The 15480-nt window shown below is 36.1% G+C and overlaps 1 protein-coding gene across 8 annotated transcripts in view; it reads left to right on the top strand.

Annotated features, from left to right (window-relative positions):
- Positions 1–12: 12 nt before the first annotated feature.
- Positions 13–15480, top strand: part of LOC127853479 (zinc finger protein 107-like) — a 274428-nt gene continuing 258960 nt past the window's right edge. For 6 of the 8 annotated variants that reach the window (XR_008036626.1, XR_008036630.1, XR_008036628.1 and 3 more), the window contains exons 1-4: positions 13–315; positions 9756–9947; positions 13654–13733; positions 14585–14735. Coding sequence is in view for 3 of the 8 variants with exons in the window: in XM_052388030.1 (XP_052243990.1) it covers positions 104–315; positions 9756–9947; positions 13654–13733; positions 14585–14735 (635 nt within the window). In the remaining 5 variants the exon portion in view is untranslated. Of the gene's footprint in view, positions 316–3646; positions 3741–9755; positions 9948–13653; positions 13734–14584; positions 14736–15480 lie in introns of those variants that run through there. The other 2 variants (XM_052388032.1, XM_052388033.1) reach the window with 2 other exon arrangements.

Raw genomic sequence — 15480 nt, 5'->3', positions numbered from 1 at the left:
AATAATATCGAAATGACCAATCAATGCTAAGCTTTCATCATCATCAACTGTTAAGGAACAAAATACATATTCGCGACTGTAATTTTACTATCACGTTTACAAAATGAGTTATAAAATAGAGAGAGAAGAGGAAAATGACAGCGATGATATGGACGAAGATATTGACAGTTCTTGTTTTACACATGTTTCATTTGACAGCTCTGGTGACACGCAAAATATGTATATTTTCGGAAATCCCAAAAATGCCAGTTCGACTTCCATCCAGTCTTTTGACAGTTACAGTCTGATTGACAATGACGACAATGAATGTTCAGGGTGAGAACAAGCATTATCTGTTTGCGTTACTAGTAGCCAGTGACTACTGAAATCTCTTATTGGTAGCTGAAATAATTCGCGTTCAGAATAAATCTGAACGCTGAAACTCCGGTCTGTAAAAACCATAACGAAAAATAAATACAATACTATTATGGTAATTACAGTTTTACAAGTGTATATAGCTAAAATCTACACGTTGTTTGACAAATATGAACTTAGATCACTAAAATTATCTGTATTTCATTATAAAATCATAGACATGGAACAATTATTTTCTCAAAGGCAACCATTTTGGTAGTTCTGGCTACCATAACTTTAAATGTCGCTTTTTATGATTTTTGACTGGTGCGACTTAAAAGTTATGGACCAAACCCATTACGTAAGTCAACCAGAAATTCCCGAAAAGTTGACAGTTAACAAAGACCGGTCCAAAACAGCTTTTAAATGCAGTTATTGACCCAAATCAACCCCTTGATCGGAAAGATTGACATCTTTCACATTTAACTGATATATTCTTTCACAAAATACTATCTTAAACATTTGAAATTTATCTTTTCGGCTCCAACATATCAAGAAAAATAGCGATGCAACAGACATTCTTGAAATGAAAATCTCTCGAGATTTCACAGTCATATGACGTTATTTCTATTTTAAGTAACATACCATGTGCTCAAGTGTTTTCAAATTCAGAATAACATTTCCCAGTATTTTAAATTATTCTGGCTAGTTTTGTAAACAAAGTGTAGTGTAAATACAAACTCTAAGTAAATATTATTTAAAACTACCTGATTAACACTGAAATCAGTCTTATAATCCACCAGACGTAAGTTGTTAATCACAAAAAATAGATTTCAGAAAACGTACAGTACCGGCAACGTGTACTTTGACAAACGCCACTCGTCGCGGTGTTCATTTTATGGTGTTCGCTTACCAAACGACCTCCACGATGGGTGTTCAGATCAAATATTCGCGGGGGCCGTTTTCCATAAGGTGGACACCGCGAATCACCGCGGACCCATAATATCTACCGCGGTGTTCATCGTGTTCGCTAGAAATAAAATAATTAAACATAAACGTAGGTCGGTACCAATTCGTAGAAAGAATCTACCGTGCGTTTGAATGTTATAGGTGTCATTTGGTGTCTAAAAAATTAAAATGATTACGAACAATCACAATCGATTACCGCATACATGCAAAAATTCCCGTCTCTGTCCATTAACCGATAATCCCGAGATTTCCGAATTCATTCAAATTCTGGTCAATGTTGACGATAAAAGTGTGATAGAAATGCAAAAATCACAAACGTTCGCCATATCTCTAAACTATCAAATGAATTTCGGCATATGTTTCTATTTAAAGATTTGATGAAATAAGCGCCCAATCAGAACAGGTGTATTTCAACACTCGTAAATCCCCTGACGCCTAGTGCGTGCATTGTGTAGAGTTCATGTTCTGTTACAAATTGTAGCCACAAATAAATACATGTATATATGCCCATGATATTTTCATTTTCTTTGTTTTGAACCATAAAAAGCGCGCGAAAATTGGCGTGGATGTATTTATTTTTTACACAAAATCTTCGTAGCGCAGACAACATTGGGATCTTTTAATTTCGATTTAAAGTTTCGTAGTGAATTTCTTCTCAAGTACCGGGGTAGCTTGCGAATGATTTGGAACTGACATTTCATATGAATAAAATAAAAATCAAACACGCTGTAACACGCCATATTTAGATTTCATGCAACATGTACAAGTCATTTTCTGGAAATCGGGAGAAATGAAACCCAATTTTGTGAAAACAAAAAGGGCAATGGCATTGATTAACACCATAAAAGTTAATCGTATTGATCATCTAAACGCTTAGTTTTAGTTTCCGACTTAACATACTGCCCGAGTTTAAGTACGCATAAATGTGCACATAATATATACATTTACATGAAGTATATGATTTTATTTTGTAAATGTACATGTACATTTAAAACGCGTGAATGACCCTCGCAGACAGGTGTTTACGGTGGCTGCGCAGCATCGCGGTGAGCACGGGTGTTCCTGTTAACGATAGTGTGCAATTGCGGCGATTTCGGGTGTTCGCCAAACACCGCGGTCAGTAGCGTGTCCGCCCCCCGCGAAATGTCACCCATCGGGAAAATTGAACACCGCAGACACGCGTTTTTGTCAAAGTACACGTTGCCTGTACTGTAAGTGATGTTTCAGCAAAAAATGTCAAGGTCCATCCGAAAGTATCCAAACGAAAACTCGTCACCTGACAAAGTGACAATGGCGTCAAAATTGTGAATTTCAGACTGTCAGATAAGAGTTATTTTCATCTATTGTAAGATGCATTTAAAACATTTGAACCTTAAAATATTCCCTGATGCAGTAATTAATATTTATTCACCAATATATGAAGAAATGTATCCAAGAAAATGAGCTTTCTTTGATTTATAGCGTGACATAAATATGTTACGACTCTCGTTGACTTTCGATACGGGATTCCCTTCAGCGTACAGGTCTGTCAATACTATATAAACTGTACGCTGAAGTTTCTTTAGCTACCATTTTGGCATTGTTGTTGTTGTTGTTATTTTGTACCATTAATACTTGTGGGGTATTTCGTTACTGTCCAGGGCCCTCAATCTATCAAATCTGCCCCCACCTGAAAAGTTTGTTTTTTTTCCCCAAAAACTGATTTTTTCCCCCTCAGAAAATGAGAAAAAAATTCGCTGATTTATAGTTGAAAATTGACTCCAATATATCACTGTCCGTTATATTGCGTTGTCCAATATATCACAAATCGGCTCTGGTTATGGCTCCCAAAAATGTGATGAGCATAATCAGATCAAATCAGGTACAAGCTAGTATTTAACCCTTTTTTCACCCACTTTAATTTTCTGTTTAATCTGACATTCATAATCCAGTTTTGACCAGATTGTTTGGTGTCATTGTACATCACTGTAACACCTGTGTACTGCGATTAACAATAACAACACTGGCCAAACATCACAGGTCATGTCGGGTGTTACCATTCTCTCTTGAAATTGCTTTGAACTGCCGAAACGCACCAGTGCACACATGAAGGTGTATACTATTATAACTGTAAATGTCACAAGTCAATACTGACCTATCTCAACAATCTTTGCGCATTAGATACAATGTAAACTACTTGCTTTTAATTTAGAGGTAAATCTCTCTCAGTTTGTCAAAATGCACTACTATTAAATGTAAAGCCCATGTTTTCCATGAGGATAAGATGACGTCATTTTGTACATTGGGGTCTTATTTGTGCATGCTTTCTTGAACAATAAAACTTGGCAATTGTTTTCGGATTACAAATTTAATTATACGCATTTGAATACTTACATGGAATAATATTTTGTTTTATACCAATGAATAACATGGATATAACACATACTTCAATGAAATAGGTAAATAGTGTGTTTTGAGATTGCCAAGCTATGCTAATGCATACATATACATGCATGAATAACCTGACAATTTATATCGCGCGCCGGATATATCAAAGTCGTGATCTTTGGACCCCTTCAACCGCAATATATTGGACTTTTAAATAAGATTACTGTTATATAGATTGAGTAAAAGTACACCTTTCTGTCCTATAGACAGTCACATATATAGAAATATATGTTTATAACAGTTCAACACAGTTGTTGTTTTTAGCTCACCTGAGCACAACGTGCTCATGGTGAGCTTTTGTGATCACCTTTTGTCTGTTGTCCGTCGTCCGTTGTGCGACGTCAACATTTGCCTTGTTCACTCTCTAGAGGCCACATTTATTGTCCAATCTTCATGAAATTAAGTCAGAAGATTGGTTTCAATGATATCTTGGATGAGATTGAAAATGGTTACGTTTGCTTGAAAAACTCGGCTGCCAAGGGGCGGGGCATTTTTCCTTATATGGCTATATATGGCTATAGTAAAATCTTGTTAACACTCTAGAGGCCACATTTATTGTCTGATCTTCATGAAACTTGGTCAGAAGATTGACCCCAGTAATATCTTGGACGAGTTCGAAAATGATGCTGGTTGGTTGAAAAACATGGTCGCCAGGGGGCGGGGCATTTTTCCTTATATGGCTATAGTAAAACCTTGTTAACACTCTAGAGGCCACATTTATTGTCCAATCTTGATGAAATTTTGTCAGAAGATTTGTCTTAATGATATCTTGGATGAGTTCGAAAATGGTAACGTTTGCTTGAATAACATGGCCGCCAATGGGCGTGGCATTCTCCTTATATGGCTATATAAGGCTATAGTAAAATCTTGTTAACACTCTAGAGTAGAGGTCACATTTATTGTCCGATCTTCATGAAACTCGGTCAGAAGATTCATCCCAATAATATCTTGGACGAGTTCAAAAATGATGCTGGTTGGTTGAAAAACATGGCTACCACAGAGGCCGGGCTATTTTCCTTTTTTGGCTATGGTAAAACCTTGTTAATACCCTAGAGGCCACATTTATTGTCCAATCTTGATGAAATTTGGTCAGAAGATTTGTCTTAATGATATCTTGGATGAGTTCGAAAATGGTTACGTTTGCTTGAATAACATGGCCGCCAATGGGCGGGGCATTCTCCTTATATGGCTATATAAGGCTATAGTAAAATCTTGTTAACACTCTAGAGGCCACATTTATAGTCCGATCTTCATGAAACTTGGTCAGAAGATTCATCCCAATAATATCTTGGACGAGTTCAAAAATGATGCCGGTTGGTTGATAAACATGGCTACCACAGGGGCCGGGCTATTTTCCTTATATGGCTATGGTAAAACCTTGTTAACACTCTAGAGGTCACATTTATTTTCCGATCATCATGAAAGTTGGTTAGAAGATTTGTCCCAATGATATCTTGGATGAGTTTGAAAATGGTTTGGTTGCTTTAAAAACATGGCCACCAGGGGCGGGGCATTTTTCCTTATATGGCTATGTATGGCTATAGTAAAACCTTGTAAACACTCTAGAGGCCACATTTATTGTCCAATCTTCATGAAATTTGGTCAGAAGATTGGTCTTGATGATATCTTAGATGAGTTCGAAAATAATTATGTTTGCTTGAAAAAAATGGCTTCCAAGGGGCGGGGCATTTTTCCTTATATGGCTTTAGTAAAATCTTGTTAACACTCTAGAGGCCACATTTACTGTGCGATCTTCGTGAAACTTGGTCAGAAGATTTGTCCCAATAATATCTTGTTATCTCAGGTGAGCGACTTCGGGACTTTCAGGCCATCTTGTTTGTTTTAAAAATTCCCCCATTTAAAAAAATTCTCCCTCCAAAGAGCTGCGGACCCCTTCCCCCAAAGTAGTGTGAGGGCGCTGCTGTCGATTCTAATATTTAGAGTTTTAATAGTTATAATTCTTCTTTTGCTTCTTCTTCTTATGATTATTATTTCCAATTTCATTTCTTACTGTTTTGCGCATATTGCACACTTAATTTTTTTTTTGTTCGAACTCAGTTACAAACATTGTTGAATTTTACCTCCAGTTAGATAGGGATATTAGATGTCGAGCTCACATTCACCAAGGGAGATAACATGAACCTTTACTATACAAGGATTTATATTGGATGAAACAAACTCGAAATATAGTTTATTAACAGGTAAATTTCGATATATTTTGCTAAAATCGTTCAGAACTGTAATTTGTGTTAATGTTTTGTTTCATTGGTCAACATTTATTCTAGTCAATAAATGCTTTATTCAAAATGAAGTGTTTAGTTTTCAAAGAATATTTATTAATTTGTACAGTAGATTACAGATAAAGACAATTAATCTGGATCAAACATCTTTTTGTTAAGAACTGTATCTGAAAGTTAGTATTATGTCGTCATGCATTTCACACTGCTGATACCTGAAAATAATGACATTCTCATTGAGTTAAATATTAAATTAAGTGTTGTGGTAAGACAAAAAAAGCCTACCTACCGACCCTCATTTTTTGGGGCATGTAACCAGAAACAAACATATTTTTTAGGCCTAAGTGATTTGTTATGTCTACTGCATGTCAAATCAGACTACTTGTTGTATTATGTGTATGCAAATTAATAAATAAAATAAATATGAAAACTTGCCTCTTATCATTGTGTAGGTAAATTTTATGGGCTACCAAATATTTTTACTGGTAGCCCGGTGGGCTACCTGAAAAATAAGAAATTTTTCGGACACTGCTAAATATATACTATTTAGGCAACGTTCTTTCATAATAGTCACAAATATGTGTGTATTTAAATTCAGGAGTGATGCTACCGAAATTCTTGTCGGAACTCTGGCTATTAAAAAGATATAGTGGACTATTGACGCCAAGAGTCTGCCAAAGCAAAAATCATTTAAAGACTCTATGGCGGCAATTTGTATTGACTACTCTTATTGGATACTAAATTCTCAAAATTGCTACACAATTTTATGTAGGTCGCGGAAGTGTAGTGGATGAGGTGTCCGCCTATAGTGATCGGGAGTTCGTGGGTTCGCTCCCTACTTGGGGAGCATTCTCATTATCTCCTCCATAGACACCAAGTACTGGTTTTACCCAGGAAACAGACTCGAGAATGTCCATTATACTCCATATCTGCCTATAATGCTCTATGGCTGTATACATAGATAGTTTTCTTATTTTCTCACTAAGGGTATCCCGTTTACAGATTTTTCTAAACGTTTAAACGAAATGAAATAAACGAAACGATACCGTTTAAACGGTATCCATACGTCCGTTTTAAAAGCATCAGGGCCATCACATTTCCAAACTGAAAGTAGTGATTATTTCCGGAAGTTATATTTAGTTCATAACCCATTCGCACAATGACGTCATATTAAAACCAACTGTTCTCGTCGTTCTCTAACCATTGGGTTACGCGTTTTCTACTTACATGCCGTTATATTTTGTAACAAAGATGAATTAATATTTAACCCACATTTCTTCAATAAGAGTACACCGGTGTTAATTGTTTTTATTGTTTTACTTTACAAGATGTACATCAAAACGAGTATCTGTTCATTAAATTAAAAATGAATGCCGATGAATAAACGGCGGGAAATTTTCCTCATGCACTTCATGCCGACGCGCGTTGAATGTTCAAGACGATTAGGGGCATGATCATGCAAGAAATAGCGGGAAACTTTTCCCGAGCACTTCGTGCCGATGCGGTTTATATTTTCAAGACGTCTAGGTCGTACAGGTGTATTGTTATGTCTACGGTACTGTGAATAAGGGCCATCTGGCGCACGTGATACAAATACGAGTCTTTTTCAGCAGCTTTTAATGAGTTTTGCAACATCGTAATGTAATGAACTAAAATGGATTCTGTTGACATTGACTGTCGTTTAAACGTTTACTGTTTTTGTAAACGTTTTTGAGCAAAACACGAAACGCCATCGTTTAAACGTGATACCCTTATTTCTCACACTATTCCGATATCAAACAAATGCAACCTGTTCAATCCACCAAAGAGCTATAATGTATTCAATATACACACAATATTACATGTCAATGTTTTTTAAAGTTTAAATTCGGGCCAGTATTCAACCCCATTCTCAATGGAAAAAAAACTATATATTTCCCAAATGGGACCTAAAAATTCCCAAAATAAATCACTGCATGTTGCAAAAGATTTTATTGATTGCATTTTTTAACAAACATTTGTTTGGGTGATCACTTGTTCTTTCCAGGATGTCCCCCAAAATATTAAATGATCATTGCAGGGAACATTAAAATGGGTAATTATTATGGATATTTAATACTTGTCACATTTTTCAAATAATATGGCTATTCCTGTATTCCAGCTCAAGTACAAAACTGTTCTATTAAGATTGAAGAGATGCTTAACCTGTCTGTTCTGTGTTCTGTTTAAATGCTTAACCTGTCTGTTCTGTTTAACAGACTTGAATTTTACCATAAAAACACAAATACATAATGACTGTGCAGAACAAGTGAATTTGAGTGACTTTCATTTTATTTAAAAGTAAACAAGCTTTAACAAGTGAACAGTTGGTATTTTAAAATTTTGTTGTGGGGATATATTCGTTTTTAGTAACCAATATTCATTTTGAATTTATATGAGTACTGTTATTAACCCATTTATGCCTAGCGTGTAGAAAAAAGGCCTTGGCAAACAGCGTAGACCCAGATGAGACGCCTCATGATGCGGCGCCTCATCAGGGTCTACGCTGTTTGCTTAAAGGAATTTCTGTAAGAAATATTCTAGGTATAGAAATAAATATACAAGACATCTCTAATTTTGGAAACAAAATGATCCAATTTAAGGGATGGGAGAGTCCACTAAGCGTAAATGGGTTAATAAACAAAAAGGTTCACGAATGGGTTAATCAATACATGTATAAGTCTCACACTGTCGTAATTCTCAATACATCCTAAGTAACATGAATCTTTTCTACTTAACGCTTTGCATGCTGGGAAATTTGTTGTCTGCTAAAATGTCGTCTGCTGAATTTCTAATACATGTATTAGCATTTTCTTCATTTTTTTTTTTAAAGAATACTATCAGAATAGCAAACAGTTTGGATCCTGATGAGACGCCACATTTCGTGTCGTCTCATCTGGATCCAAACTGTTTGCAAAGGCCTTCAAAATTCTGTTCCAGCACTGAAAGAGTTATTCAGATTTTTTTGTGACAACCTAAACATGTAGAAGGGAGGATCTCTTAAGTGACTTATTTATTTATGCTTTTTTAAAACTTATGTGCATGTTAAACATGTAAGTTTAGTATTATAAATGAGATGTGAAACATAAAGTGACACAAATTTATACCTAAATGTTTCATCAGCTATTTCATGTTGTGTAAAACCAGAAACTAAAACTGTCATAAGAACATTATACGCTGTAACTCAAATATAATACAAATTATGAGCAAGAAACCCGCATTATAAACTTGCCTTGTTATAAGTCAATGCTCATATGCTATATTGCAATTTGGTGTTAATATATACCAGTGTTGTTTTTTTCACCATGAAGGGAATGGGGCTTGATCCCTTCGGATTTTGAAAAATCAGGGTGTTTTGACCAAAATTGGAAAATAAGTGTTGCTAACAAATGCTTCAGAAATGAGAATTAAAGTGTTTTAAATACATGTGTTTCTAATTTAATAAAGTCTAACTTGTAGAGCTAGATGGGAGATCAACGTAATGTTGATCTAAAAAAAATCTTCAATTTGGAATTTGTAGGTCCCATTTGGGACTTTTTTTCCATTGGGAATGGATTTTGAACAACAAAAAACAACAACAGTGTATAAACATTTGCCACTGCTTTATTTCAGGTATATTCAGCACCCTCTGTCTGATGACCAGATCTTCATGCTATATTTCAGGTATATTCAGCACTCTCTGTCTGATGACCAGATCTTTATGCTATATTTCAGGTATATTTAGCACACTCTGTCTGCTGACCAGATCTTCATGCTATACATGTATTTCAGGTATATTCAGCACACTCTGTCTGATGACCAGATCTTCATGCTATATTTCAGGTATATTCAGCACACTCTGTCTGATGACCAGATCTTCATGCAGATCCACCCTGGGGACCATCAGATGCCCGACAATCCATCGTACGCCACTCTGACCATAGAGAGCACAAATCCAGAAACCAAACACAAGGAAATCAAAAGGTAGGAGTCACAGGGCTACAAATTTGAGGGCCCCCAGTCGCCAACGCGATTATTACTACAGTGTTATATATTTTTAGCTGACCTGTCACAAAGTGACATGGTGAGCTTATGTGACCGTGTGATGTCCGGCGTCCGTTGTGTGTGCTACGTGTGTGCGTCCGTCCGTCAACAATTTGTTTGTGTAGACAGTAGAGGTCACAGTTTTCATCCAATCTTTATGAAATTTGGTCAGAATGTTTATCTTGATGAAATCTGGGTTGGGATTGTATTTGGGTCATCTGGGGTCAAAAACTAGGTCACTAGGTCAAATAATAGAAAAACCTTGTGTAGACAATAGAGGTCGCAGTTTTCATCCAATCTTTTTGAAATTTGGTCAGAATGTTTATTTTGATGAAATCTTGGTTGGGATTGTATTTGGGTCATCTGGGGTCAAAAACAAGGTCACTAGGTCGAAAACTAGGTCAAATAATAGAAAAACCTTGTGTAGACATAGAGGTCACAGTTTTCATCCAATCTGTATGAAATTTGGTCAGAATGTTTATCTTGATGAAATCTGGGTTGGGATTGTATTTGGGTCATCTGGGGTCAAACACTAGGTCACTAGGTCAAAAACTAGGTTAAATAATAGAAAAACCTTGTGTAGACAGTAGAGGTCACAGTTTTCATCCAATTTTTATGAAATTTGGTCAGAATGTTTATCTTGATGTTATCTGGATTGGGATTGTATTTGGTTCATCTGGGGTCAAAAACTAGGCCACTAGTAAAAAACTAGGTCAAATAATAAAAAAACTTTGTGTAGACAATAGACCTGTCAAGAAGTGACATGGTGAGCTTATGTGACCGTGTGATATCCAGCGTCCTTTGTATGTGCGTGTGTGTGTGCGTGCGTCCGTCAACAATTTGTTTGTGTAGACAGTAGAGGTCACAGTTTTCATCCAATCTTTATGAAATTTGGTCAGAATATTTATCTTGATGAAATCTGGGTTGGGATTGTATTTGGGTCATCTGGGGTCAAAAACTAGGTCACTAGGTCAAAAACTTGGTCAAATAATAGAAAAACCTTGTGTAGACAATAGAGGTCACAGTTTTCATCCAATCTTAATGAAATTTGGTCAGAATGTTTATCTTGATGAAATCTGGGTTGGGATTGTATTTGGTTAGTCAGGTGAGCGATTCAGGGCCATCATGGCCCTCTTGTTTAATTATATTTCTTTTTTAATTAAATTTATTTAAGCCTTTACCCCTTAGATACGTATTTTTAGCTCGGCCGGTTTCGGAGAAAACCCGAGGTATTGTCATAGCCAGCTCTTCGTGTCGTCCGCCGTCTGCGTCGTGCTAAAACCTTAACATTTTGTCAAGGTTTTGAACATTGGCTCTAAAATCAAAGTGCTTCCACCTACAACTTCGAAACTTCATATGTACCTGCACCTTGATGAGTTCTACACGCCACACCCATATTTGGGTCACTAGGTCAAAGGTCAAGGTCACTGTGACCTCTAAAAAAAAAAAATAATCTGACAAGCTTTCATTTATTCAAAAATGCACCCGCAGCCGAGCGTTGGCACCCGTTATGCGGTGCTCTTGTTACATATTTGTAGTCCCTTAGAAAGTTACATTTAAATAAAGACCTTTCTTACTAGATTCAAGTTTAAAGGCTTCATTTCCTACCCTTAGATACTGATGAGCAGCAAAGAGCATAAAACCTGAATAGACTGCGAGTTCAGTGAAAGGAACCCATGGGGGGGGACTACATACATTTAAAGAAATGTTCTGAGGAGATGTAGACTGTATTCAGCAAGAGCTCTATTGTTTAGAACAAGCCTTGTCCTGTGTTTGTGCGTTCATGTGATGCAACTTGCGAGCGTGTCTGGACTGTGATTGTGATTCATTATGCAATTTTTAAATAAAATATTATAAATGTTCACCATCATAAGACGATGTTCATCTAGTAACATCTGTCTCACTACCTTAAAGGTCAAGGTCACACTTTTAATGCAATGGTTAAATATGGCCTTAAAACGGAATGTAATCACGGTTACATTATCATTCATATACATGTAGGTGCGAACACGGTTTTGTTTTATACACGGCATTTAAAAAGACAGAAAAAACCTTTTAGGGACATGGGTGTGAAATACATGTTGAAATTTGCTAATAATCCCATATTGCTATAATCGCTGTGAAGATTGTACATGTAACGTAGGAAAATCTTCCTCACCGAGTTTGATCGTGAACGCGGTGAATCACCGCAGATATTCTATTTATAGCATTTGCGGTGATAATGCTCGACCTAGCGTGATGAAACACGCAAGATCGCGGTGATTTGTCACCCAAAATAAATAATGACCACCGCGTGTTGGAGATTTAGGCAAATATTGCGGGTCGCTTAGTGTATTTTAAATAATTTACCACAAATGTGCATCATTTGGAGGACGCGAAGTGCATAAAAATGGGCCAAGCTTAAAGGTCCATGTCACAATAAGAGGTGAAAGGTCATGTCCAAACTTGAAATTGCAGGTACATGTAAGATGTCAATCACTGGTGAATAACAGTTTGTTTAGACTGTTACTTTATCTTTTCTCATGCACTTAATTTAATATATAAAAAAATTAACAACATCGAGATGGTCAAGGTAATCTTAATTTAAAGGTCAAACATGTAACCACATCAAGATGGTCAAGGTCATCTTAAGTTTAAAGTTCAAACATGTGAATGTTACAGCTTGTTAAAAATTACAAGCGTTATTGAAAATGCACTGAACATGTTGCCGACAGACAGTTTACTAATTTCCTTATAATGAGTTCATCAGTTTATATTTGTTAGTACTTAAATACTTGCTAGAAAACAGGGAAATTGCATTATGAAATGAATGGCTATATTTAGGTGAAATAAAATTGATATACATGTACATAATCTCTTCCTACTGGTATAATATAATTGACAGGTTATCACATGTTGACACACTAATTGAAAAATAAAATATTATTATGAAAATATATTATACTCTCAGTATTACAGAATTACAAATTTACATTTTCATTTTATGAATAGTCTGTTGCTTAATGTGTTATGTTGGATACAAAAACCAGTTTAAGAAAAGGCATACATGTACATGTACATCTTAGACCTTTATTAAATTGAACAATTGTATGGCAAAATGCCTAGTGGCTGTTATCTGGCTAACTTAGCTTAACCCTTAACCATGTAGATAAGTATTTTAACGCATGTGTGATCACTAAGAAAGATAAAATAATTTAAGACCTTTCTTATTAGATTCAAGTTTTAAAGGTTTCATTTCTAACCCTTAGATACTGATGAGAAGCAAACAGCATAAAACCTGAACAGACTGCGAGTTACTCGCAGGCTGTAATGGTTTTATGCTGGTTGCGAAAGCCATTTTCAGTTCGCTTTTTATGGGGGAAAGGGTTAATGTATTCATGCATTAGGCTAAGTTAACCAGATAACATGACCGTTAAGTGTCATGCCAGATAAGCCTGTGCAGTCCTCTTGGTATTTTTTGTTTAAAGGAAGTGTCTTGCTATCAAAAATTTGGTATAGGCAGAAAGTGTTGTTCCTGCTTAGCCTATTATCCGGGACAACTCTTCATGCAAATGTATTAAAGCCATTTTTCCCAGAGCCAGGCTCAATTGTATTGCAAAACAAAAACCCGTTAATTAATATTTTTTCCCTTGTATTATACCTGCAGGTTCACATGTGACTACGCCGGGTGTCAAAGGACATACAGCACCTCTGGCAACTTGAAGACTCACAAGAAGACACACAAAGGTAGGCTTTAATGGCATGAAAACTTTACATCAGTTTGGGAATGACATTCATTGGTGGCTTCATTTCATGCATAACTTGATACCAATGTAGCTGAGTTGTAATGTGCGTGTAACTTGCTATGGTAATTTAACAACACGACACCTTCCGCTTTTATGATATTTTTCAAGGAAATCCCACCTTACCAAAAATAAAGTTTAGGGGGAAAGTGTTGTCCCTGATTAGCCTGTGCGTACTGCACAGGCTAATCTTGGACGACACTTTACGCACATTCATTAAGCCCAGTTTTCTCAGAACAAGGCTCATTTAGTCTGCAAGAATTTTTGAGTATATATTTCCTGAATAAGGATCTAACAGACTGATATTGCATGACTGTTAAGTGATTCAGTCCAATATATTAGTTTTAAAGCTTTGCTTCAACAAGAATTTGGAAATTGAGCTTAGCTGGTATTTTTATATACCAGTCGTACTATGTCTAGGACAAAAGATGATAGTAAGACTAGAATAGATGATAGTAAGACTGTATAGCCTTAGGCTCGAACCATATGAGTGGGTTCTGGGAAAACTGGGCTTAATGCATGAATGTAATGTGTCGTCCCAGATTGACTAGTGGAGACGGAATGGCTAATCAGGTGTGTCTCTTTCTGCTTTTATGTAATGTTTTATTGAATTGAAGTCTCTAATAAAAGAAGATCCAAATAAGGCGCAATGTGTTGTCCCTGAATATCCTGTGTGGACTGCACAGGCTAATCTGAGATGTCATTTTACACACATGCATAAAGTCCTGTTTCCCAGAACGAGGTTCATTTGTTTTTTTCGCGCACTGTTATTCTGCACATGTTCAATGATTTCAGGGGAGTACACGTTCATCTGTAATGAGCAGAGCTGTGGGAAGCAGTTTCTCACGTCGTACGCATTACGCATTCATGTGCGGGTCCACACGAAGGAAAAACCTTTTGAGTGTGAGGTGTCTGGGTGTGAGAAACAGTTCAACACTGTGTACAGGTAATAAACATAGCTCAGGTGTGGTATTCCAGTAGCTTCTTAAAAGATGAAGATAAGAAATAATCTTATCTTATTTTTTTCTTAACTAAGGATAAAATTGAGATATTTCTTAAGTGGTTTTCCGAGGAAAATCTTAAGTTAATCTTTATTAAGATTTGCCTTAATCTATTTTTATCCTCAAGCGGAACGAATGCTAATTTGCATAAATTTTCGGTTTTTACCGTTCTAAATAAAGTAACGGAAGTTTCATATGCCCATGCAGAAACATTTGTTGCCAGACGATAATGTCAACAAATATGGCCGACATCGATAAGAAGCGATCGGCAAATTTCAGTGCTAATGACTGCTTGTTGCTGGCTCAAATTATGAAAGAGCCGGCTCAAGAAGGGTCTATTTTGACCCGTTATGCGTATATGAAAAGCAGATTTAACCCATGTAAGTATTAACAAACGTTATTTATCATTATTCGTTATGGTGTAGCTATCATAGTGTGAAGTATTTTTGACATATTTGCGCTCTCGTTTTGTACACATATTTTTTTCAAGTCGACATAGTTAATAAATTTGACACGATCATGCATTTACACTTACTTTTAATATAAAATAAAAACATTATAAAACTTGATTTTGAAACTGGTTAACTAAAATAAAAAAATATGTTACAATTATGTCATTTGACAGTTGAAAGTAGTAAATGTTTATGACAAACAAACACAGAAAAGTTTTGCTTACAGGCATATTGTGGA

Source organism: Dreissena polymorpha, chromosome 12 (assembly GCF_020536995.1).
Source record: "Dreissena polymorpha isolate Duluth1 chromosome 12, UMN_Dpol_1.0, whole genome shotgun sequence".
Taxonomy (NCBI): domain Eukaryota; kingdom Metazoa; phylum Mollusca; class Bivalvia; order Myida; family Dreissenidae; genus Dreissena; species Dreissena polymorpha.
This window is presented reverse-complemented; position numbering and strand designations above follow the sequence as displayed.